The 27,606-nt window shown below is 40.6% G+C and overlaps 1 protein-coding gene across 1 annotated transcript in view; it reads right to left on the reverse strand.

The window, feature by feature from the left end:
* The window catches only part of LOC133490074 (chondroitin sulfate proteoglycan 4-like), an 18,031-nt gene extending 6,599 nt beyond the window's left edge, over nucleotides 1–11,432 (reverse strand). Inside the window, 17 exon segments of the mRNA XM_061799644.1 lie at nucleotides 343–535; nucleotides 624–799; nucleotides 1,228–1,359; nucleotides 1,437–1,635; nucleotides 2,153–2,329; nucleotides 2,904–3,086; nucleotides 3,159–3,347; nucleotides 3,564–3,698; nucleotides 3,772–4,263; nucleotides 4,603–4,695; nucleotides 5,025–6,350; nucleotides 6,446–6,554; nucleotides 6,652–6,770; nucleotides 6,876–7,268; nucleotides 7,342–8,454; nucleotides 8,921–9,084; nucleotides 11,220–11,432. Of these exon segments, the coding sequence (XP_061655628.1) occupies nucleotides 343–535; nucleotides 624–799; nucleotides 1,228–1,359; nucleotides 1,437–1,635; nucleotides 2,153–2,329; nucleotides 2,904–3,086; nucleotides 3,159–3,347; nucleotides 3,564–3,698; nucleotides 3,772–4,263; nucleotides 4,603–4,695; nucleotides 5,025–6,350; nucleotides 6,446–6,554; nucleotides 6,652–6,770; nucleotides 6,876–7,268; nucleotides 7,342–8,454; nucleotides 8,921–9,084; nucleotides 11,220–11,283 (5,257 nt within the window). The 5' untranslated portion in view covers nucleotides 11,284–11,432.
* Between the last annotated feature and the right edge of the window lie 16,174 nt (nucleotides 11,433–27,606).

The following is a 27,606-nucleotide window of genomic DNA, read 5'->3' on the forward strand; positions in this document are numbered from 1 at the left end:
GAAAATTGGCTAAAAGTAGTGCATGTATACCTTTAACAGTTTGACTTGTTTGGAACATACCTGTGACTTTTTAAATATGACACGTATAGTACAGGAGGCTTCATACCGACGTACGCAGTTTCAAGAGCGCAACAATGCACACTTAGGTACCACTGCATTGATACTCATTTGATTGTTTTATATTTATGGGTTAGACGTTATTTTCATTCAAATGTTTACATTTATATACTGAGTAAACCAAGGACCCCCTGGATAAACAATTACATTAACAGTTTAATAATTAGCTAGATTATACCTTGAGAGACATACAGTATATAGGCCCTTATTTTTGACAGCGTATACCTGCGTTGTTGGAGAGTCTGGTGTGATGTTGATGATCATGATGTTTGTTTGCCTGGTAGGAGATCAAGATGGTGAAGGTGGTTGGCGGAAGGAAGGCAGGAGGAGAAGACACAGTGAAAGAAAACGTATCTCCAGCCAACCATCCCACCGACTCTGGCTTGTTCTGATCATACAAAATAACCCCTGAATTCACCTAAGGCATAAATAAGAACTGACATTTACCAGATTTCTACATTAAAAGGAAATACTGTTATGCATTCAGAGACATAAATGGTGACCACCATAGTCTGTGTGAATGTAGAAACGTCCTGAGTTGAGTTGTCAGGCATGTGACGGACCAAGCGGCCAAGTTTTGGAGGAATCGTCACTATAAACTCCACAGTGTGGTTTCTTCCATTGTCAGTGGGGTCGTTGGTCACTACCTGAAGCTCCTGCTCCGAAATTGGCGTCACTGAACCTTTAAAGTGAAAACAAAAGACACAGTTAGCTTCAGACCAAGTCTAAAGAAAATAAAATTAAAACAATATTCAAAAGGCTGTAGTACTCTTGCTTAGACATAGAAATAATATTGATTTGTTCTTTGTCTTCGACTACTTCAAATTACTGACTACTGAATTCTTAATTAGAAATGGGATGAAAAGTTTAAGATGTTTGGATGAGAATTGTAACTGATAGAGCACAGACAAGGAACATTTAAAGACATGATGGACTCCATTATTCATTGATGTTTAATCTGTTAATATGTAGGTTAAAACCACTGAATTTGTGAATCTAACAATGAATCTTATCTAACAAATATAATCTTAAATCAGTCTAACAGGCTCAGGTCCTTTTCTCCAGCATAATAGACTTCAATCGCTGTAGTGTAATTAAATGTTTGTATACCTGGGTAGACCTCAATTGGATGGTTTCTCTGTAGTGTAAGAACAAGAGAATGAGCTGTTGTGCTGAAGATCTGGCGAGGGGCAAAGTTCACGCCATCATTAACTTGAAAGTGGAAACCACCAGACAACGCACCTAAAACAGAGAAAAGAGAGTGCCAGCATCAATCCAATAATATTAATTAGCCACCTCTTGAATTTTTTATGTCTCACCACTGTGCGCAAAGACCAGCTGGCCATTTTCAATGTGACTTTGCGTGAAGTTCAGGATGTGTCTGGAAGGGGAACTCCTCAGAGCTAGGTAGCCATTACTGGGTGGTGTGACGATGAACTCGAGCGACTCGGGTGGAGTATCTGAGTCCTCTGTGCATAGATCGTCCACAGAGATTTCTGTCACTGAACCCACCCAAACCTGAGAGGAACAATGATTGGATTTAGAAGAGGAAATCATTTGGGATTTCCGGGGAGTACAGCAAACCCTTAGAACTCAGGCCCAATCTGTTTTCCGGGGTACCGAGCCTCACCTTTGACGGGTTCCACTTTCAAATATTTCCATTCTTACTTTTATCATTTTCTTATTTTGGTCGACTTTGGGCAAAAGCCCGACTACACCCTCTCACAATCACATTCACACCGTCACGAAGTGGGGACTGAAACCATGCACTTGCACCGAAGTCAGACGAATGTACCAATTCGCTATCAATGATGTGAAAGGGTATATACACAGAAAAAATCTTCCCTCATAAATGCAAAAAAACTCTTTGAAAAGAAAGATCAGTTGATGCATGATGGTTTGTACCATCTAACCCGATTTTGTCCGGGTTTTCGTTTCTTGTTGGAATCGCAACAAAAGGGATCACTGCAACTATATTGGGCAAGATCTTCTACTCATTTCCAAAAATATTTTTTTTGTGGTTGTTACGTCCTACCTTCAGCCCCTTGTTGTTTGTAACAACGGGCGTCTCATCATTGACAGGCGTGACATTGATGTGGACAATACATGGCAGACTGTGCTTCTGGTTCTCTGTCTGGTTAGCTATGATGGTGAAGTTGTCTCTCACTGTGTCACTGCCGTCATGGATATAGGAAATGTATTCCCGTTCCACCTGGAAAATCCAAATTCTTTATGTTCGACAAAAATAACCCTAAAGCGGTGTACACACTTACCGATAAGCTGTCAGGAATTTGAGAATTTATTATGCCCTTCCGTTTAAGGTTAGCAAAGATCCTATTATCGGACGTCTCTAAAAGATTAACCGGATTAACTATCTGGTGGTGTGGTGTGTGTTAAGAGCAGTTTTTCCTTCCTGATCTGCTCAGAAAACGGTCGTGATTGACAATCGTAAATGCTAAATCTGTTCAATATTTATGATCACTACGATTACCATAAATCCTTATGTGCCTGGTCATTTCTTCTTGTACTTCTACTTACTGTGTATTTTCCGGCAGTCTGTATACTGTGGCGCTGTGTGCTATGTCATTAACCTTTGGGACTATGACAGACATCATTATGTGTATGGTGTGTTGCGTTTGTCATCTGAAACACGCCACACACTTTAAGAGCGGTACAGGAAAGATGCAGGTTTTCTCTCACATTTTAAATATCGGTTATGTGTGTACCCCATTTAAATGAAACAAGATGCATTCAGAAAATTCAATTTAAAGGAGACTTGCATGCACCTCAGTGTGCGTGAATGCAGTGATGGGCATCCCCGGGATCCGGCTGTGCTCCAAGTGACCGTGTCGTGGAGGAACAACAATCTGATAGAGGAAATTCATCCCTGAAAAGTGATGACTATCAAACGTGATGATGTCAAGTGTGAGCAGCAGTGACGACCCCTCATCCAAGTTCAAGTCAGACACCTACAGAATTAAACATGACTTGAATATTTTGCAGTTTCATCAAGACCTGGCTCTTCTTCCATTTGGTTTAACCTTTAGAGGCAGCAGTGTTGGAATTATGTCAATCTCCAGTCTGATGGGTCCAACCTTGGTGAACCCATTGGTGGCCTCCAGAAGAGCAGAATCATTGGTCCTGCTTCCTGTAGCCCTCTGATGGTAGATGATAAAACCTTTGTTGATGTCCTCCTGGGTGAAAGAGGTTGTTGGCTGCCATCTGAATTCCTATAAATTCCAGAAGGACAAGTCTAATTAGAGAGCTTTAATTTACCAACCCCATTATCTGCTGGAAAATGTTGGACATTTTTGGAGTGCAAATTTCAAGTGCCTATTGATCACCAAATTTAAGACAAAGTTTGGTAGTAGCTGGTAAGTACAGTTCATGTAAGGTTAATTGTAAAGGCTTTGATTAAGGTTAGTTGTAAGGTTAGTTTTATGCACCCGGAAGAGACGCCGCTGACCCCCATTTTTTGTTCGACGCTTTTTCTCAGGGGAAAACATCTCGATCAAGCCCAAGGTCGGAGGATTTTGGATGGTGAAGACTATCTCTGAAGGCTGGCTGTCCTCATGGACCACCTGTAGGTAAGTAGTTAGATGACAATATGAAAAATATTAGGTTTTCTTTCAATCCCAAAATCTACTGGTTTACCTCTAAATGGTCCTTGTTTAAGGAGACATTGTGCCCCTCCGCCACCACCACTGGATGGTTACTTATGACTGTTGGTGGCCTCTGATGACTCTCGAGGTAGATTTTTATATGCAGTCCAATGTCCAGACGCACCTCCCTCCTCCTATCGTCTGGCCGTCCCTCTCTGGTTCTTTCCCTTGCTCTTGCCGTTATATTAAACACATCGGACAATACATGGCTGCCGTCATGGTGATAGACTAATCGCTCCATCTCCAGATCCTCCTGGGTGAACAACGAAACAGCACCTGGCACTGCTGCAGCTTCACCTTCATTAAAGCGGAGGACACCATGTTTGGGCGGAAGGAAGACCTCAAACGTGACTTGCTGTAGCTCTCGGATGTCCAGGTTGCTGAAGACACTGAGGTTATATGAGGTCAGAGTTGTTATCCCACCCCGCTGGGCCATAAGGCCTGTGTTGGTGCTCACTTCAAGGTAAGGATCTTGTGCCTTCACCTGCATCAAAGAAAGAGATTTATCGCACAAAAGAAATATTATGGACCGATTAAAGTGGCCTGTCCCAAATTTAGAATTTGTAGATCAATTGTCAGATTAAAATGTGATTTAACTGATTAATATCATCGTCATCATCATCATCATCATCATCATCATCATCATCTAGGAAGCAAAGATTTTCTTTTTGGGATTCATGTTTGTTGTAATTCTGGTGTCCTGTGTTCTTGATGATATGACATTAAATTCAGGTCCACAGGACAACCAAATTACTGATTTGGGTCTTGAGTTTCAAAATTGGGAAAACCCTACTTTTAGCATGGATAAAAGAAAATATTTTACCTCCATTAAGGTAGAAACATAATGTTTCCCATCAGACACAAAAAAGACGAATCGACCAAAGCTGACTCCTCTGTGTACAAACAGTACATTTTTCTGTGGGACAAAGTGAAAATTGAGACAGTTGAAGGGAAAAAAAGCAAATGCATTCCAATTAAATTAAGTTTTATTAATTGTTATATAGGTTAAGTCTAGGACCATGGTTCTAATATCTAGACAGAACCAAAAAATGCCCTTTGATTAATAAAACACTATACACACTACCAGTCCAACGTTTGGACACAGTTTCTCACTCAATACCATGATAAAGTGTGTCGAAACTTTTGAGTGACAGCGCATATAATATTCTTCTATCTTCTGTTATTCAGAAAACCCATACATTGGTACGTATGAACATGCTGCATGCAAAAATTAAAAAAAAAAACCTGCTTGAGATCTCGCTGGGTGAACTCGTAGAGTTTGTGATTGGGCGCACTAGCCAGGACCAGCTCCCCCATTGGAATTCCCCTCCGTGTGTACACCAACCAGTCATCCTCAAAGTCTGAGTCATCGTCCCGGTAACAAAGGTCATTCAAAGTCACTAACCTCTGGCCATCTCGGGCCACGTGGAAAACTTTATCGACGACCCTGACAGGTCGCTGATCGTTGATGAGTTGGATGGAGATGTTTACGATGTGTTCCACTGTGTTTCTTTCCTCCTTTCTGCCATTGAGTTTGGTTGGGTTGTACACCACAGTTTGAAAAGCGAACAAATCCTGCTTGGTTTCGCTGTCATCATGAACATACACCACCCTTTCTTCAATGATATCCTGATTGGTGAAGGCTACAATGTTGTCGTTTATGGAGGTCGAATTGGAGAGGTTGATCCTCCTTAATTGGCCGTGCCTCGGCTGCACCGTAATCCTGTAGTGGACCTCGCGGTTGCTCGTTGTGTGAGTGAAGAGAATACTTTTCGTAATGATTTTACTTCCTCCTTCAATGACTGAAAGGCCTTTGTTTACTATGGTGAAGTCGGTTGACTCAGGTCTGATATGGATTCTGAAATGGTGACTTGTTGAGTTGGCGAGGGTGGAAAACACCTGAAAGCTACAAATGTCTCTTGTGTCGTCAGGCAGTTTCTCGAACAGCTCATATGTCACTAAGCCATCTGTGATATTCTTCTGGCTGAAAGTGGAGTCTCTTTTTAGAACTGTATCAATGAGTAATAGCTGACCTTTCTTGGGCTCAGTTAGAAGTCTGAAATAGCGGTCACTGTCATTGAGTTTAACACCCTTGGTGATGACATGAAGGTCTTTAGGAGTGACAACAACTTTCAGAACACCGTTGACCTCCATCTTGCTTCTTGTAACCTTAAAATGAATCCATCGTACCACAATGGAAAACACAAACTTCTCTGTTGCAAAAGAACCGATGCTGACTTTGCATTCTAACTGGTCAGTGACGTTCGGAGTCTGGATGCCACGGTAAGTGCTCAGGTACCTGATCTGTTCTTTTTCTAAAAGTTTCTGAGAGAAGACCGTTGTCAGTTTCCATTTGCCACTTGAGTGTAAACATTGGAGTTCACCGTACTGAGGCCGCTCTGTGACATTATAGAGAATTTCCAGTGGCTGATCAACCACGTTAACTTGTACTGCAAGATGATTGGTGGTGATGAGTGACGCTCCGCCCTGGTTCACCTCCAGTCCAGTGTTGTTCACCAGTTTGTGCTCAAGCTCCACTGCAAGAATCCCCAAAATGACTGTGGTGCTGAACTGAAAAGGAAAAGAAACAGATCAACTGTCAAGTATATTTATTAGAAAAGCATCCAATCTCAATTAGTGTGTGTTTTAGTGACTGCAAGACTTACCTTCTGACCATCGCTGACCCTGAGTGCCATTCTGGAGGTAGAGACTCCTGTGTGGACAAAGCTAATCTTACCCTCCTCCAGATCATACAGGGAGAACACTTTAACGGCCCTGGAGAAAAGATGCAATTATGTCATTCAATGCTTTGATATTTTTTGTGTTAGACTGGCAATCTGGAATTGAAAGCCTCACTAGCCATCCAACCAACCTGTCAGGGTAATCTTTGTGTTCAAGATGTCCGGCCTCGTCGAAGTTTCCCATGGAGCTGACGATCAAATCAGCATGACTGCTATCAGGGTCTGATACGTTCAGCACATTTCTTGTCAGCTGGTGACATTGTCGATGTATACTTCAGTCTTTCATGTTTGATAACTCACTGGAATGTAGTTTTTAGACATTGCATTTCTTGTCCATGAAATCATTAATACCTACCTTCCGTTTGGAATTTTGGAGGAGCGTAAAGACATTTCCCTGTGGCAGGCTGAGCATTGGTGCATCATTAACAGGACTGATACTGATGTCAAACCGGTACAGGTGGTGCTCCTTCAGATACACGGGAAGCTCCTTGTTGTAGTTTGAGAAGATGGAGAACATGAAGTAATCATGCAGATCCTCTGAGCCGCTGTGAACGTACATCACTCGGCCCTGCCAGAGGTCAAGCATACTAAAGACCAGGTCTGTTTCCTCTCCCGGTACTGGGATAATTCCCCCTTTGGGATCTTCAGGACCAGGGTCAAGCTGCAGGTGGCCGTGAACTGCCTGTTCCTCAATGCGGAACATTAACTCAGATGGCTGCAAGCCCAACTTTATGAAATCAAGATTCACCTAGAAAATTAGACATTGTCTTACTAAAAGATTATAGTATCTAGTGTATTAGTGAAAGCCAGAACTTAAGTACCTTTATATGTTTAGGCTCCAATGGTGTCCAGCTTCCTTCTGCTACCTCGAGGCTCCTCAGCAAAAGGATGTTGGAGACGTTTCTATCACTTATCTCTTGTGCGGTCGTAGCATCAAACTCAGGAATATACATTGGGCTGGAAGTGGAAACGGTATCTAGCGTTTGGCCTATCTTACAGCCCACAGTGATGTCCTTGGAGATGATCACATGAGGGAGGCCAGTTCTTTGAGTGTTTACTTTAATTTCTCTGAGGCAGCCTCTAAAAGAATATCCACTTTCAGTGGCCTTCCACTGAGCCTTGGGAGACACAAGTCCAGCTTGTTTTGCGTCATTCCAGGTTTGTTCTTCTAAACCCCCCAGAAAGAGAGGTCCTCTGAGTTGCATGAGCTGCAATCCTGGACTCAGACTGGCCTGTAGCAACTCTTCACCTACCTTCAACTGTACATTGTGGGGTAGTATTTGCAGCCGGATGGGATACCAGATGTGGTTGCTGTGGAGTTGTGTATCTGAATACAACTCAGTCTTACTCCCCTCTATGGTTACAACTCTTGCGACCAAGTGACCGTTTCTCATCTCTAATATAACACCACCTCCCTGATGAACTGCGCTATACAGCACTATACCGTCATTCTCTGTCCCAGATGGGTGCAGCTCACATTCAAACACACCTTCTTGTTGCGACTCCCAGGGTGGCAGAGAGATGAATGCTTTAGAGCTGTAAAAATGGATAGAATCATCTTCTGTTGCAGAAAACAGCTTACTACACCCCAGAGACACCTCATGGACAGTCTCGTAGCCATTATAAGGCCTCAAACTGGACAGCAGATTGAGTTCATTGAAAACAGCTTCATCTAAACAACCTCTAAAACCATTGGAGACATTCACAAAGTGAGGATGATTGAGCCCCGATGCACTGCCAACAAAAAGGGAGTCTACGCTGAGCTCCAGATCCGGTCCTGGCATATGGACTCGAATGTCAGAACTTCTGTCCGCGGTCATGGAGACACGATGATGGTTGTGAGTGACCTCGACAGAGTGCCACAACAGATCACTGAGGCTAGTGTTGCTTTCTGAGCGCAGAGTCCGCTCACCCGAGCCAAGATCCACACGTACCTTAAGGGAGAGGTAGTGGCAAAAAACAACTTGTGTGAGAGAGGAAAAACTTCCATTTCTATGTCCAAACGGTTTGGGGATTAAGACATTTGTCTTAATCCCCAAAAATGTGACTTTACATGACATGGCAACAACATATTGAGTTCAAACACATGCAAACATATAGGGAGAGATTCGTCTCAAAATTATTTACACAAATATATCCGTGATTTACACGTGTTTTTGAAATCCACAAATATACCCGTGATCTACAGGTGTTTTTCAGATCCAGAAATCTAGCCGCGATTTACAGGTGTTTTTCAGATCCACAAATATATCTATTCCGAAAAGAAGTGAGTGAGGCTATTTTGCAGCTCCTTGCGAGCAATCTGACACTAAATCGAGTTCAACTCTCCTCTTTTCGCCTGGCTTCGGGATAGTAAATGTAAACACATACTGTATGAATCATAACCACGCAGTAACTCACCTGTAGGCACCCAGAGGTCAACTCCAACAGCAAGAAGTCTCTGGGCCCCATTGCCAAAAATAACAGGCCTTGCTGACTAGAAGTTCTAAACTGTAAGCGGAGCATTGTTTGAAAGGAGGCTTCCACTGTCTGCAGCTGGATGGAGCTGTTGCCATAGAATGACACTGGAATGATGTGAAAAGAGACAGATGGTCCAGTCTTGAATTAATCTCATTGTGTCATTTGGGGTTTTATGGATCATAATTCTTACAGTGTAGTTAAAAAAACAACTATTATGTAATAAGATCAATTCATAAAACTTTTTGACTGACAAATCTTAGGGGAAATAAAGCTAAATTAATGTAACAAATCAAAGCATGTAGTGTCCCCTACTTTGCCTATCCCTAGTGTATAGCTTTCTTACAACCTACTGTGAGATCTGCCAACACATCATTTTTAGTTATTTTAGCACCAAGTAATAAACCCCCCACAAAACTGTGTGCTAATGCCCTCAGCCTACTGCTGACCCAATCCTCTATTGACTGGCCTGTCAACGCGGTGTGTACTCTGCACTTTACACCTGAAATCCAAATTCAATAATGGCAGCTAATGCACTCTGGAGCTGGCCATCCAAATATTTTCTGATGCTAATTAGACTTCGTTGTTGACCCTAATGACACAGGTTGGGCTTTTAGCAGATAGAGGTTGTGGCCTCAATTGGACTCATTAATTGTTTTAAAGTTGAGAGGGAGAAGCTGTGACAGTTGAACTTGAATACTAAATACACTATTAACAATGTGTTACTTTTGTGGTTGTAGTGTAGAAATGCACTGCATCATACTGAGAGTTATTTCTTGAGGTAACCAAGATATTAGAAACACATCTCTGAATGACGAAGTGAAGTTTTACACAAATGCAATCTACAACCCCAATAAAACAGAATGTTGTATAAGAGGTAATAATGATGTACAGTATTTGGATCCTGCCCCTACTGCTGACTTTCAGTACATACTGTTGGTATGTGCCTTGCAATGGAACATAAACATGTAACAACTAAAATATATATATATCTCTTTAGGGTTGCCACTGTGTTCAACAATAACACATTTGTAAACAAACACTAATGCAGTCTTGGGTTACATTGATTTGACCTAAAAAGCATCAGCATTGGAGCGTTGCTGTCCATTAGACACAGAATGCAGGTCAGGGAAGTATGAGTGTGTGAGTGGATTTAGAAATACCAAATGTCAAAGCATGGAGAAACTAACTTTCCATCCATCCATTTTCTATAGTGCTTGTCCTCGTTAGGGTCTCGTTTTAGCTGGAGCCTATCCCATCTGACTTTGAGCAAGATGCATCCTGCACTGGGCACCAGTCAAACGCAGGGCACAATTTAGTCTTCATTGAATGTGAAAATTCATGTTTTTCAACTATGCGAGAAACCCATGCAAGTACTAAGAGAACAAGCAAACTCCACACAGGTAAACCAAGAATCAAACCTAGGACGTCCGAACTGCGTGACAAACATGCCAACCACTCATTTATAGTGCTAACTATCAATCAACCCGTTATTGGACATGACACTATGCTTGTAACATAAAGCGGTGTTCAAAATTGATCATTCCTAATTTTGAGACAGAAAAACAACATCATTTCAAAAACGATGGAGGCAGCAGTACAGAAACACTCAGTCAGCAGACCGAGCCAGCGTGCTCGTCATCATTAAGATTATAAAGATCCTGTCTGTCCATCTATGGCTAATCTGCTTCATATTATGGATTACCCTATTAGTAATCTGCCAACACTCACACACTTCCAGTGCATCCAGTTTTTTTCTACCATGAGTAAAATAAATGAAAGCATAGGCAACGTGTTCAATGCATTATCTGTTACAGTATCCCAATGGCATCAGATGTGTACAAGTGTTGCACTTGGATTTGTTAAATAAACCTCGACTGACTGATATGCTTGACTATATGAGTCATAGGAAAATCAAGTCAAATGAACTTCTTTTAAAAAAATAGGGACGGAACAAATAGTCACGTTTAAAATTGTAATCAAATGTGTAGAAAAAAAAGACACCATTTGTGCATCATATTTATATGCGTACATGGTGGTGTGACAAAATTACTTATAAACACAACAAATAAACAATTCAAATTGCCATTTGGCATTTCTTTCCTTCATTGCAAGGGTGGTAAAAGGGTACTACAAATAGCCACTCCAAAACACGGGAACTATGAATTGGTTTTCATACGGTAACACTCCAAAACCTAGTACTGGTCAGACAGACACGATGCCTCTCTTACACACACTTTACCTGCATAAACATGTCCTGTAGAAATGAGCAGGAGCAGAAGCAGCTCAGCCACTAATCTTCCCATTGTTACTTTTTGGGCTTTGAAAATCCCATTTACTTTTTAAATAAGAGCAACATCTGCCTTCTTCGTAGTAAAGTCCATCACTGATGTCTCTTCATGTTATTTACAGCAAGTGACAGCCTTTTCTTGGTCTACTGGATTTGGATTACTGTCTTTGAAAAAAGAAAAAAAATGTACCTGTGCTTGTGGGTGTCACCCTGCTGCTACACTGATCCTCCTTCTTCGAAGGAGCTGTAGCGCCACATGTAACCACACGGGGGCAGTGTCATCCCAAATACTGAATAGAGCTATAAAATCCCAACAGAAAGTAAGAATTATTTCCGCGTCGTTTATATTTCTCGTAGTTTCCCCTTGTTGATTTATTTTAAAATTTCATTTTACGATAAACTGGTAATTGAGAAAGCCATATATACACTTAGACCTCAACTGAGCCTCACCTGAAAGTTTAAATAAAAAAGGGGTCCTCGGTTTACAACGGATTTCAGCGCGCCGTAGTCAATCACTAACGTAAGTAGAAAAGTCATAACTGTAAATATGTCTTAAAAACACTTCTTGGCTATAAATATAAAACAATGAAATAGTATGGTGGTAAATAAGCGTGTCTTCTTGTGCTACCCATACAGATGTGGGTAAAGTAGCCAAACAAATAATAATAAATAAAATGAAAAACTCGAATACTGAGTAAGGAGTAATTTCTAATTTGTTAATTTTTTTAAATAGCACATTAATGTCAAATACACAAAAATATAAAATAGGAATTAAATTATGGCCCAACGATATTTTTAAAAATAGAATAACAGAGACAAATTCAGCCACAATAAATGGTCTTTAATTAACTGTCTTTGTTTACGTGAAACAGCACAATAGGCTCATGAGGCAGAGATGACTCATTCTGTATATAATTTGATTATATTGAACCCCAACAGATGGATTTACCCACATTTATCAGCTGTGCTGACATCTGTTTCATTACTCAAAAGGTTCTGCCAACTTACACCTTTATCTTCAGTGCTGTGCGTACATTGCGGATTGATTTTCTCAAGCTGCTCCTTTTGAACGCCTACAATCCTTTCTACAGCGAGGAACAGAGCTCAAACCGATCTGAGTGGGTCGACCAAACTGCAATTTGCATTCACGTGATGTGCTCGAAGTGCTGGTTTTATTCCACAGAGAATTACATTTTGCAAACACAGTTTGAGACAGCCTCTTCTGTCTTTCTCAAGTTCCATGTTGTTGTAGGCTGAAATGTTGACATTTTAGGCGGCCGCATGATAGCGCGTGACATTTGACAGTTTTTTCCCCCCCATATTCCATTCACCCATTTTCCATACTGCATATCCTCACTTGTGTGTGAGCTCGAGCCTATCTGTAAAATAAATATAGATTTATGCCATGTTTCATGTAAAGAAGTCACTTTGTATACTGCGTTTGTGAGAGATTGTGCGGAGACTGGTCATGTGCTCCGTTTGATTGGTCAGAAGGAGTCAAACATTACTAGTTGTGACGTTGCATTGGTGAAACAGAGTCATGAATTGTTTTTCATACAAATATTTACTGTAATTCTGACTTTACTTCTGCGGTAGTGTTGTTTAGTGAGATAATATGTACAATTACGTGCAAATGTAGGTTACCCAGAGGAACAGAACTCCGTCATATACTGAGGACTGGCCTGTATTGTTAGATGTTTTTAGCCCATGCATTGGTTCTGCCAGTTATTTGGATCTGTGTTTTATACGACGATGTTAAACAGTCTAAGTATATTGTACAACTTTTTTTTTTTTTTAACTTTGATCATGGTCAAAAATGTAAATATATTTGGAAAAATTGTTCATTTCATGTTGCATTTCTCCAATGGTAAAAAACTAAACCTCTTCCTTTGCTTTTTGAAGAGAAATAAGTAATACTTACATTAAGCAGAAAAATCTGCAGTTGGCCTGCTATGGACCAGTCCCACCCATTGTTAACTGGGAGAGCCTCCAACCACCTCACTATTCGGCCAAAGAACTGTGAGTATAAATAAACCCTCTCAGGATGCATTTGTGTTGTAATTAATAACTCTGCTCTGGCCACAACATTAGTTACACTTGCAAAATCTAACAAGAGCCCATCAGAGAAAAATTCAATTAACAATATGTTTGTTATTGTGGTTTTCCTTTGCTGGTACAAAACAAATTATTATTTTATATTTATAAACATAAATGTAGAAATATTTTTTATGATCGCACACTGAATGTCCTGAACGCCTTGTCCCATGCAATTGTTGTATTGAGGAAAATAATGCTGCCCAGAGGAGGTGCGCCACGCCGGATTCTTAAAGGAGACATACAGCATTATGCATATTATTGTTTTAGGCCAGGGATTGAACAGGCAGGAGCAGGGCCTCGAGTGTGTGTGTGTGGTGGTGGTGGTGGTGGTGGGGGGGTGTTAGTGCTCGTAAAGACAATACACTACAGCATTTACACTCGAGATGATAGGTGTATGTGGAGAATGGGCACATCACCACAACTTATTATTATTATTTTTTTTTTTTAGAAGAAGAAACACGCATGCTAGCTTAATTGAAGACTCTAAATTGCCCGTAGGTATGAATGTGAGTGCGAATGGTTGTTGTTTATATGTGCCCTGCGATTGGCTGGCGACCAGTTCACGGTGTACCCTGCCTCTCCCCCAGAGTCAGCTGGGATAGGCTCAAGCACACACGCGACCATAGTGAGAATTAGCAGTACGGATGATGAATGAATGAATGAATGAGTCGTCACTTTTGCTTTGACTTGTGAGTAAAAATTTGAGACACGAGCGTGAGACGGCGGCAGCGAACTTCACAACAAGCAACAGTTTGGCAGTGAACGGTTCTTTAAAAAAGAGGCCAGGTGCTTGCTTTAAGCTGTTTATTGCCACTCCCAGTTGAAGTTTACTGTCAAAATAATAATTAAAAAAAACAACAACAAAGAGAATTACACAATGTGCATTTAACCTCACTTTGCAATGTGAAAGTCTGCTAGCTCACTGCTAACACATAATGGGAAACACCGACAGGTAATGAAATTAGCATTGATATTGCTGTTGTTATGAACTTTTAAACAGCTAATATTTGAACACAAATGGTGGCAACCCATACCAACAAACATACTATACTGTGCCCTGGTGGCCATGGCACGCACAACCAGACACAAGGATCATTAAATAATGCATGAAATCATGATGTACACACTGTGTAATTCTTTACATTCTCTTTACGTATGTTATTGTGTTTGTTTTATAAAGTACAATGCTGTAAACTGCTATATTTCATAACCTTTTATTAGTTGTTATGTAGATTAGCCCCACTGTTATGTAACAGTAGGTTGAAGTTCAGAATGGCTCGCTTCCAGACACATAATGGAAATGGCCAGAAAACAAAAGATTTATTTGGTTGTTTAATTTCATACTTTATGGGTGTGCAGGCACTCCAGAGGGCCCACTATTTGCATACAAGAAAAACGTTTTCATACTATTGCCACCCATTCTGACACTGGCCACAAGTGGCTCATCACCTTACTTAAGGCGTGATGAGTCTAAAGAATCAACAATTTTACCATGTCAGCTAATAGTCTTTGTTTAGCCCAAAACAGCCTCCAACTGAAATGAGTAAAATGCAATGAACTGGCAGGTGGATTGACATGGATAAAAACTGTTTCTAAAAAACAAAATAGCCAATATAGCTGATCAATTGAAAGTTGAAAGGAGAGCCCTCCAACACGTGACCTACAACTACACACACTGTTAAGTTTCAGCCTGAAGGAGTAGGCTATGTCCCATTAAAAGCTCTGAAAGAACACTTTTCTTCTTCTTCACATTCCACTTGGCTCGTGCATGAGAGGAGAGTTTTTTCCACCCTCTCCTAGCTTGAGTTCCCATGATGTTGAATAATAGAGTGTGCCGCCTGGCAGATGTGCTAACCAGTCGGCCACTGTGCCGGCTCTTTTCATTTCCATTTGACCTTTTTCATAAAGCCTTTTCCCAGCATAGAAACCCATTTTTAAGGGAAATTCTAAAGCGGTAGGGCAATTCTTCTTCTTCTCTAGCAATAAACATAAATGAATCATCTTTTAAAAGGTCTTAAAAGTAGCAACAGCCTCTTGTAGTCATTATTTTAATAGGTGCTGTGAGATTAAACCGATGTTTTAATATTTGACTTTTTGAAGGGTCTTTCCTTTATTTGAGACAATTTAGTAAACGACAAATGAACTTTATATTTTAAGGAAAGTTATTGTCTGCCTTTTATCTATATAAAAAGGGGAATTGTTGGATTTATTTCCACTCCTAAACCATCTCTGATTATTTGAGTTGAAGTCATTCAGCAGTTGAAATATTCTGCTGCATTGGAGGGAGTTGTGTCAAAATTCACAATAATAGCAGGTAGCAAATACAGGAAGCACCGGGCTCAGGATGAGACCAAGCGGATGACGCACCAAGACCTATTTTAATGCAGCAGCAGCTAAAGCAACAAAACAATACACAGCTGGAAGGACAAAGCTGCTTGTTAAAGGTGCTTGAAATACAAAGCGTACCTGACTGCGAGGAACAGACAACCGCCCTCTTGGAAAAATAATGCATTGCTTCCTTTCCTCTTTACACTTCCCATCCTTCCTTCCTCACCTTTGAAGAGGGGTCATTTGAGGACCCCCGTTTGAGGGACTCAGCTCCTGAATTCCAAGTCAAGTATGCCGCACATTCCAGTGAACAAAAACACTGTGATCCACTTTGATACACTCTGATATCTTGATTCGATTACCGTGGAACCTTGGATTTTGTGGTTAATCCATTCCAAAAAGTATGACTAAAACTGAATCGTATGAAAACTGAAGCAATAATGTTAATCCAATTAATCAGTAGAAGACACACAATAATATTAACACAAAATAAATTTGATAGAGAATAACTAAAGTTTGGTGCACAGAAAATCAATGTGAAATACAGTGGCGCCTTGGGATATGAGTTTAATTTATTTTGTGACCATGCTTGTAACTCAAAACTATTCTTATCTCAAATCATCTTTCCCCATAGAAATGAATGGAAATACCATTAATCCATTCCAGCCTCTCCCCCCCCCCCCCAAAAAAAAAATGTTTGTCATCTTTTAATATGAATAAAGAATATAATTGTGCCTATGTAAAACCTATAGTAATAATATAATAAAATTGGATGTATTGAATAAAATTGTTTTCAATGTGGGTCCTTTTGGTGAGCACAACTTAGCCACAAAAACAAAAAAACTTATTTCATAATAATGAAAAAGCCAAATAAAATGCAAAACAAAGTTGTGTAATTCATAATTTAGATGCTATCTGAGCTAAAGTCTCACAAAGTATGCTGAAGTGCTGTGAAATATCTCGTGTGATATGTCATTTTTATGCAATTTAAAGTTGTACGACACGGCATTCGGCACTGTTGGTTCCATTGCAGTTAAACAACATCATTAGAAAAATTTGAATAAAATGCATCATCACCACGATGACATTTTCGAAACACAAACCTTTGAGGGCGGCACGGTGTTACGTTGGTTTGCCCTTCTGCCTCACAGTTCCAAGGTTCTGGGTTTGAATCTCGCCTCCAGCCTTTCTGTGATGGAGTTTGCATGTTTTCCCCGTGCTTACTTGGGTTTTTCTGTAGGTAATCTGGCTTCCTCCCACATTCCAAAAACATGCATGTCTAAATTGTGTGAATGTGAGAGTGAAAGGTTGTTTGTCTATATACATCCTGCGATTGGCTGGCAACCACTCCAGGTTGTACCCGACTTCCTGCCAAAAATCACCTGGGATAGACTAGACAACCTATAACTCTAATGAGGGCAAGGGCTATAGAAAATGGATAAACCTTTAAATCCCACACGTTGGCCCATTTGACCAAACCTCTGCAGAATTTTTGCTGAGCTGCTAAACAAAAAATAAATAGAAACAAGAACAAGCCCACCTGTGCTGCAGAAATGAATGAGTCACTCTAGAGAGAGAGAGAGAGAGAGAGAGAGAGAGAGAGAAAAAGTAATGGAATATGGATAAAATCATGCGTGGGCTCTTGCGTAAACCTTGGCCTGAGCATGTAATCCATTTCCAGCATAAATACTGTAATTGAGTGACACAACCATTTTCTATTTATGAAGTGGTTGCATAAGAGCGGAAAGAGAGAAAAGGCCCATATTTCAGACGGGGGAAAAAAAGAAGAGCAGAAGGAGGTCAGAAAGAGGCGGCAGAGTGAGCAGATAGTATTCCCATACTGTGCGTGTGCTTGCTTGCATGAAGCGCCATGTTTCGGGGAACTTTTCAGATATTTGATATAGTTCTCTCTCCTTCTCAGTTCTGATCCATCGCGGGTCTTGAATCTGTCGTGTTTCGGTCCATAACACATTGTTATGGAAAATAATGTGAAAATGCACTTTTTTATTTCTTATATACAAATAGTTTGTTCTTTGGAATGCCTGCTCACTCATTAAGTACGAAATTAAATAACCAAGTAAATCTTTTGGCATCTGCTTATTTCTGTAAATGTGTCTGTGACTTCTGAATTTTACCAAATTATGATAAAACAACTCCACTAATTTACACAATAACCACCTCTGCATCCATCGTTTCTGCCCATGATTTGGCAGCTAGGGTGAGCAGGGATTGAGTCGTGTTGCATGCCCAGATTAGCGTTAGCTTCTGATAATCGTCACATACTTGATTGCTCAGTGAAGTTACGCAATGGCGGTGGGAAGTTATTTGGGAGAAAGATGTGTCCACTGCACCACATACACACAGTTTAGTGGATGAAGTGCTACTTCCATTGGTGAAAATGCTTTTGTCTTTAAAGGTGCTCCCCCCATACTATGATTCTCGAAGTAAAGGCCACGTTGCCCAAGTGCCGTTGTCATGGTAGCAAAGCCCAGACTCGCCATTGACCCAGCAGTATATAGAGCAGGGTATACAGTAGCTCACTTGTTTTAGTCAGGGCCAGTGCCTAAAATGGGTTAATTTCAGCAAGATAGGACATTAATAGGGTGTGTAAAGTGTGCTATAATTGCTGGTTTGAAATTGTGAAAAGAAATGCATCATGTCTCCTTTAACAACTAATAGCCAATGACACCTACTGTGACTCATTTGGTTTAGGAAAACATTTCATCTACTGGAGGCTGCTGTTGCCAAATGTTGAAAGATGATTTCTCTATTTGGAAAAACAAAAACAAAAAGAAACAAAAAAAAAATCAGTAAATCTGCAGAGTCAGCGTTCCTAGTGACAGTAAGGGAGCATGCAGCGTAGGAACGATGGGAAGGCAGGGAAGGAAACCACTGGTGATTGTGTTCTCATGTGTTTTCATTCTCCAAATGGAAAGATTGAGAAATACAAGAGGGCCTAGACACAAGCCAGGGGGGTCTTCCACTTTGTAAATACAATATAGTGGTGTTTTGGGATCACATTCTGGTCAGAGCATGCACTCACACACAGACACACAATTCTACAAGAAGACACATGCACATGTTCGGTGTTATAAGTACAGAATGGTTTCGGTGTGCATTAATTTGGGAGTTTCTTTTGAAAGCATTACAATCACACAATGCATTCAGACTCTCAATCGCTTTAAATTGGCCTTTAAATGTGATTCATCCATTTTCTATACATTTGTCCTCATTATGGTTGCGGGTGAGCTGGAGCCTATCCCAACTGACTTTGGACGAATGGCAGGGTACACCTTGGAGTAGTTGCCAGTCAAACAAAGGGCACAAACTGCAGAGAAAAAAAAAACCCTCACACGCATATTCACACCTCTAGAAAATTTCGAGCTTTCACTTAACCTGACAACAAACCCACATAAGCACAGGGAGAACTTGCAAACACCACACAGGCCAAAGCCACCAATTCGAACAATGAACCTCAGAACTTTGAAGTAGATGTGCTAACCACTACATAGCATGGTTTTCAATATTTTCTTTGTTTAAACAATACTTTAAGTGAAATACACCATACAAATTATGCGCTCTCTCACCTGTTGTCCCGTCATCCTTTCAGGACTTGTAGGATTCTTTTGGTCTCCTGTACATGCCTCTCACTCACCCCTCCATCCCTGAGGTCAGTTCCTAAACACAATGTTTGGCAAAAGCTGCTGTCCTGACTCAACAGCAGACCATCTGACCCGCCGTTCTCTACTTTAGTTAATGTCGCTACAGCAAAACTTTGTCTGAATCACCACGTCTGTCTGTAGTCATAACAAGAGCTCAATAACAAAACAGAAAGGACATGCATGGTGCATCACATTGGCTTTCACTCTAGGCAGGTTTTTCCACTGTTCCATTTGTTCATCACAAAAGTGACCCTCGAGTTGACTGTTCGTTCTGTCAGGACCCCAAAAGCCCCTTGTTTGTGAATTTAGAAACAGGAATGCATTAAAAATCATATCCTTCTACCCAAAGCAAATGTCTGGGCTACCGTCGCAGAAGCTCTCCTCTGTTTTTTTCCCCATGCATCATCTAACTGGATTATGAACGGTGATACAATTTCCAGCATACGATTCACTCACTAAAAGCTATTTTTATAGACTGGGTGGCCCTTTTGTATTCCTGGGACAAAACCGCTTTGAGCTGTGGTCAGACAAAATTTGAAAGGGCATGTGGGTGTCTGGAAAACACATTAAGAGGAGACTCCCTGGAAAATAGCCCAATAAGATATGTTTGCTGGTATTATTGCTCAGAACCACTTTAGCATCGTTCTAAATATCCTCGCATTAGCCATATTTAAAATGAAGACACTTCAGTAGGTAACTGCAGCAATTTCTCTATTATTATGCTTAATATAGGTCTTGAATTCAATTCCATATCGCGCTACAGCAACCCCCAACTAGTTTTGTCCTCTAAAACACTGAGGCCTCAAATACACACAGGGTCAGGGGGACTTAAGAAAGAGCCAATTGTACTGTTGAACTAATTAGGAGTCATAGGTCACCAAAAACACATAAAGAGGGTCTCGGGGTGAGATTGTATTTTAGTCATCAAGTGAGTTGATATAAATCCGCCATTGTTGGCATCTAAACTGAGTCCCGTTGTTATGTGCGGCTCTCATATACAGGAACTGTGCCAGTGTTATATGTGCTGTTTCTTCCTAAAATGTGTTTCCCGCAGTTTACCGACACCGGGTGCACACTACAGCATGCTGTGATTATATATTGTTGGGCCTGTGAAACATTTGAAATTGCACAAAGTAGCAAGGCAACATGGTGATGTAGTGGTTAGCTGTGAGGCAGAAGTTCGAATGTTGGCTCAGGCATTCCTGTGTGGTGTTTGCACCTGCTGGTTTCCTCTTTACACTCATTGAACAGACAAAATTGTCAATAGGTGTGAATGTGAGTGTAAAAGGTTGTTTGTCTATATAGGTGTCCTGTGATTGGATGGGTGTATACCCTGCCTCTCGCCCAAAGTGAACCCCAGCGTAACATCCTCAAATAAAATAAAAATAAATAAATAAAGCAACTCCTGGCTAATGACATGCGTAGACATAACTTGATGCAAGAGTTCATCCCTGGTGATGCGCTGCCAGGCCTCTATTGCAACTGTCTTCAGTTCCTGCTTGTTCTTGGGCCATTTTCCCTTCAATTTTGTCTTCAGCATGTGTAATGCATGCTCAATCGGTCATGTCTATGCATTCCAGACTTCAGGCTGTAATTGACTGCCAACGATTTGCAACCAAGTATTAAAAAGTGAAAGTGGTTGCTAATTTGTCCTATTACTTTTGGTGCCTTAAAAAGTGCGAACACTTTTGTAATTACTACACTGTTCACCAGATTTGGATCTAAATACCCTCAAATAAAGCTGACATTTTGCAATTAAAGCAGATCTTTTTAGTTTCATTTCAAATCCATTGTGGTGATGTTTAGAGAATTGTGTCCATGTCTGAATACTTATGGACCTGACTGTATATGTAGTCCTTTGTGCAGATTGTTCCTTTAGGGACAGAATAAACTATTGCGGTTTTATTTTCCAGTGAATTCATTACAAAGCACTAAGTGGTGTATTAGAGTTCTAGTATTTCCTTTTTATGCATTTACTCTTGTATTGTACTGTAATTGTAAGAAACCGGATCTAACCACCCAACATCAGATTTGCCAACAAAATGTCTCGGTTATATTAATGTTACTCAGTGGACTGTCTGTGGTTGTTGCAGCCGGTAATAACACATCCGACTCTTGCATAATATAAGTTTGCTTCCGCTTACGAATACCTGTTGAAAAGTGGTACTGTACATCAACAAGTACACTGTCGTCTCTCTGCTCTCTTTTCGATGAGTCTCTCCTCTGCTTGAGGGATAAATCACTCCCACGAGAGAATGGGAAGTGGCACATCACTCTAAAAACAAGCAGAGTCTTCCCTCGCGCTCAGCAGCAGCATTTCCAGATGTCAGTGCCCCAAATTCATGTCCCAGTCAGCACTGTTACTTGAAAAATGAACTCAGGTCCTCCTTTGTACCGTGAAAAACTTTAAAAACAAGTTAGATACATGGATAATTGTCTGTGTGGTTAGAATCAAGGCAATATTTATTTCCCGTGAATCAAAAACATTTCGGGACTGCAACATTTAACCATAATGATAAAAAAAATCAAATATTTGTTACCCACTTGAGGCCTTAAACTACAAATGGTGTCTGCATTCTTTGAGTATCAGTTACTGAACATTCCAAAAAAAGCATCTGCAAAGACACTCACAGGACCCCCTGCCATAACAAAATGTCATTTGAAGAAGGCGAAGTGGCGGGAATGAGTGGATCACATGCAAACGCAGACAGGCAGGAATGTTTGTCGTCACTCGTTAGTGACGCACTATTTGTTGTTGTGCTACGCTGCAGTGCACTTATTGTTGTGGAGGGACATTTTGCACTTTTTGGGGGGAGGAGGAGGAAGAGGAGGGCGGGTAAGGGACAGAGGGAGGGAGGGGTTTTGTTTTGAGAATGAAAAAGTCGAGGGTGTTCTCTTTTCGTTTCCTCCTTTCCCTGAAAGACCCCCCACCCAATGACCGATCTGTCTCCCTCTGCCACAACGCTCCCGCTGCTCCCAATGTCTTTCCTGTGCAGACCTCGGACATGTTCCCACACTGCGTGGGGCATCTCCTGGAACACACACAAAAGCACACATAAGCAAAACACAGCTTGCTACCTGTACACATTGACATACATACAATACAATTGAGTAATCCATGCTCATTTAGAGAAATGATTATAAAAGTAACGCAATTTCAGTAAGAATTTTGACGGTCATAAAGCAATGTAACATATTACCAACATTTATTTTTCCTATTATGCCTGTTTTTGGGATGTGGGAAGAAACTGGAGTGCCCGGAGAAAACCCACCCAGGCACGGGGAGAACTACACACCGGCGGGCTGGGATTTGAACGCCGGTCCCCAGAACTGTGAGGCAGATGTGATAACCAGTCGTCCAACGTGCCAGCGTAATATTGTAATATACCTACATACTTATTTGAGTGACAGTAACTAGTAAATCCCATCCATCCACTTTCTATACCACTGGTCAATATTAGGGTTGCGTGACCTGGAGCCTATCAGCTGACTCACAGGGCAAGCGGGAGTGTACACTCTGGACCGATCGCCAACCAATTGGAGGGTAGATATAGACTAGGGGTGTCCAAACTACGGCGAGGGGGCCATTTTTTTTTTTTTAGTGTCCCGCGACATATACTCAAAATAACACTTTACACAGCCCGCCTCACCCTTAAAGGGTAGGGAGGGCAGCATGAAAAGTGTGGGTGTCAAAAAAGTGAGGGAGTGTCTGACACCCACATCCCTAATAGGTGTAATGCCCCTGACAACTATTACAACTATAACTACTACTAATAAATTGGTTTTATATCAACCGTTTTTAGATATGGTCAGCCTAATAGAATAATTTCCCAAGTGATTTCCCCCCCCAAAAAAACAATAAAAAACCACAACAAATTCAACAAACAACGAGAGTCCAGTTGCCTCGATTCAACCTTTGCGGATTACGATGACCTAGATGACTGACAATCGACAGAGACATTAAAAAAATAATAATTAGCAAACACATTGCTATTTTATATTGGTATTGTGACAGTAGCCATGTTTACATGCAGACTTTTTTTTTGTCATTCTGATTAAATCATTCCGATTGAAGATCTCTGATCAACTGTTTACATGTGATGTGTTTTATTCGAATCAGGGTACACACACATGTACTACATTTAATCGGAACAGGCGTTTTATAGACATGTGACTGCGTCGATCTATGTAAATATCATGTGATTTGTCAAGATGTAGGTCAGTTCATCTATTTAGCACAGTAGTTGTGATTGTTTTTACGCTTTTATTAAGATAATAGCTTAATAAAAACAAGTTACCCGTTGCAGACCAACTCTGGTTGGAATCTGCCATATTTTCAAGTGTGTAAAACGAAGACGTCACTGCGCATTTACGTCAAGACAGAGCAAGCGCAGACAGAACGCAGGCGGACTATTCCGATTGAATCTTTTACATGACTTTGGATCAGTTTGGGAAAAGGAATATTCCACTCCTGTGAAACCGAATAAAATTCCATTCGGATTTGACCTGTTTATTTTGATTGAGGTGTTGACAGTACATGAAGCATTTTTATTTGGTTTGGGCTTCTAACGCGATTCTAATCACAATACAAGATTCTAAGTAAACCAGGCTAGTAAGTTAAAAAATAACTACAATTTATAAACACAAATAATTGTTTGGTGGATTGGTTTTAGTGTGTTTAATGAATTAAATGGGAAGCATTTCAAAGTGGCCGTTACATCCTTCAATCTTTTGTATGCCGCCCTCAGAGGAAAAAGTTTGGACACCCATGGTAAAGACACACCAACATTCCCACTCACAAAAAAAAAATAAAAAAGAAATCAAATAAATGTGAGGCAGCCATGCTAACCACTAGGCCTAACAAGTAATATCAGATGTAGAATTTTCCAACAGTTTTTTTAAAAATCATTTTAATCAGGATTGTTTTTGCTTTTCTGCCATTAAGCCATTTTCATTGGCTGTTCTGTATTGCCTGCTTTGGGGGGCCAATTTGTCTTTTAGGGATTACTTTTTTAGTTTGAATCCACACTGCAGTAAAAATTACCCATTTGAGCCAAGGAAGACAGATGTTCAATATTTGCAATACGTCAATACTTACAATAAAGCACCAATTATTTCTGTTTCAGACCATTTGAGATTCATAAAAAAGGTGGAATAACTTTAGGAAATTAACATCCCTCCCTGATGGATGTTCCGCAAGCTCTTGGCCAGAGACATTGTGTTGAAAAAGCCTTGAAAAGTGCATGCTAAGATTGGAATCACCACTGAGCAGGAGGGAACACAAAGCTTGTTTCCTGTTTGTGTCACATTCAAACTCCTCCCCTCCATTTCTATCCCAGGGGTTGATTTGATCGTGCACCTGCAGCTAAACGGCCAGCATAAACAATTTTAAGGGGCTCGCCTCTTGACTAGGCGCTGAATGCTTCAGCTGGGCAACAACACGTGCGCAGAAACAATACAGCTTCTGGCTGAAAACAAGTTTGTTTTTTCACACATATGTCAGTAAGAATAGAAAGTACAGGATGCATATGGAGTCCTTTGCATTCTTCTCTTTTAGTAAGGGATGTTTATGTGATGTCACTGAAAAGCATTTAGAAGTTGTATTCATCTTATTATGAAGAGGAATGATAAGAATGTGAGTGCAGCTGCTGTTTGTTATAATACAATGAAGCTGGGTGACAGTGATGATGTGCTTGAAAAAAAAAAAAAAAATCCTGTACTGATTATCTACTTTAAACACTTGGTATTATTATAATGCCCCTAAATCAGAAAGAATTCGGACATGGTAGATTTTATTTATTTATTTATTTGTTTTTTGCTTACTAACAGATACAGTACCCCAAAAATAGTTTGGAGAAACCAATCATTTAAGTACATGTTCACCTAATAACTGTTAGTTACTTTCTTGTAAAAAAAAAAAACAACAACCTCAAAACATAACTTTTGAATACTGTGTTTAAAAAGAAATAACCAAACTAATCAGTGCATATAAAATATTTACACACCCTTGTTCAAATACCAAGTTTTTGCGATTTATAAAAAAAAACAAGACCAGAATCAGAATCAGAATCAGAATCATCTTTATTTGCCAAGTATGTCCAAAACACACAAGGAATTTGTCTCCGGTAGTTGGAGCCGCTCTAGTACAACAGACAGTCAATTTACAGAACACTTTGGAGACATAAAGACATTGACAAAAAACAACAACAAACAACAATTGTGCAAAAAGATGCAGAGTCCTCAGTTCGAATGGCTAATATCGCAATAGTCCAGTGCAATGACCATTGTGCAAAGGGCACTAAGACTTCAAGGAGTGTATGCGGTTTAAAGTGACGAGTACTGCGATAATCTGGGACAATGGTTGTGCGAATGTTACAGATACTCCTCAATCAGTGTGCAAATGGAGCAGATGCTACTCTGGCATGAGTGGCCACTATATGCAAATAGTGCAGCACGGCGAGACAACTACAGTGAGTGCACGAGTAATACATAATACAGAAATGTGACAACGAACTCAAGTCAAAAAATTACCAGCTTGTTGTAATGGAATTGTAAGTTAGCTGTTCAAGAAGTTGATTGCAAGAGGGAAGAAGCTGTTGGAATGTCTACTAGTTCTAGTTTGCATTGATCGGTAGCGCCTACCTGAGGGAAGGAGCTGGAAGAGCTGGTGACCAGGGTGGGGAGGGTCCGAGAGGATTTTGCACGCCCTTGTCTTAGTTTGGTAAATAAATGCTAAAGTTCATCCACCATCAATGTGGTTTGTAACTTGGAGAACTCCTGACATTTGTTTGCTTTCTAGCAGAGGCCTGAAAGTTTTGTGCTAACACTGACTGCTATTTCGAACGATTCATAATTCCCCCGACCTTGTCTAAGGCCCCAGTTCCAGCTGAAGAGAAACAGCCCCATTACATGATGCTGCCACCACCATGCTTTACTGTAGGTGTGGTGTTCTTTTGATGATGCGCACCAGACATACCTTTTAGAATTATGGCCAGAAAGTTCAGCCTTGGTTTCAGTGGACTGTAACAAAATCTTCCAAACACATGTGGGAAAATGTGCTATGGTCTGACCAAACCAAGGTTGAACTCCCCATGATTGAATGGCGTACCCAGCCCCTCAGACAATGTCAGCTGGGATAGACTCCATCTTACCCACAACCTTGAACAAGATTAGCAATGGCAAATGGATTGACGTGAAAGCATGAAACTTGCCCACAGTCAAACATTTGTGATTTAATAAAATACCCGTACTTACTAAGAATCATTTGTTCTCCATCGCGTTCTCTCATTATTTCTGTGTGTTGAATTGTGTGTACTACATTCCTTGGCCCTTTCCCCAAACGTTAACCACCACAGCTATGTCCAAACCACAAAATTTACACTAAACTGAACCCAGAATGGATTGGTACCCTCAATCCCAATACGCAACTGACATTTTAAGGATGACGTTTGACAGAAAGTGGGGACTCAAGAAAACAAAATAAAAAACAAGTTATGCCCTTGCATACATAGCTGGTAAACACACATCCCCACAGACTGTATACTGCTATGTGTATATACACTTCCCTCCCAGTTCATCTTGGTGAAGTACCACATCTGCAGACAGCGTAGGAGTGGTTTACAGTAAAAACCACTCGAGCTCCAGTGAAATTACAGAACTAAATCAAAACACTTGCAGGCTACGCTCACTCCCAGATGGACTGTGGCTTGTGTTTTTACTAAGCATGCGGCCAGCTCACATCCTACCTCTGACCTCTGTTGCCTTTTAACACTTTATTGGGAAACAACATTGTGGGGAATTTAGACACAGTGCACGGGAGGACCAGTGCTTCTTTTTGCCTTGAAAAACAACAGTGTCGTGGACAGTGCGCAAACCTAGTGAGGATAACTGGTATAAAAAAATGGATGTGCAAATTTCACATACAGTATGAACAAAAATATCACCGAAGTAGAATGCCCTCATGGAGGTCTTTAATGTTATGTGTGAGTCAATCAGTTCGCTATGGTTTGTTGCAAGTGTTTTGCCTTTTTACTGGTGAACTTTGAACATCAGGACTTCATGTCACTTGTCACCACAAACAAATAAGCAAAGTGCCTATCAACCTGTTATATCCAGCTAGTTAGACAAAAATGTGATGATTATGAGAGAGAAAAAAGCTGACAAACAAACCCACAATGAAAGTCTTGCCTTGTTTGCACTTTGGTGAACGAACAAAAACAACAAAGTGAATATGAATTGAAATGGTTGATGAC

This window comes from Phyllopteryx taeniolatus, chromosome 15 (genome assembly GCF_024500385.1).
Source record: "Phyllopteryx taeniolatus isolate TA_2022b chromosome 15, UOR_Ptae_1.2, whole genome shotgun sequence".
NCBI classification, from domain to species: Eukaryota; Metazoa; Chordata; class Actinopteri; order Syngnathiformes; family Syngnathidae; genus Phyllopteryx; species Phyllopteryx taeniolatus.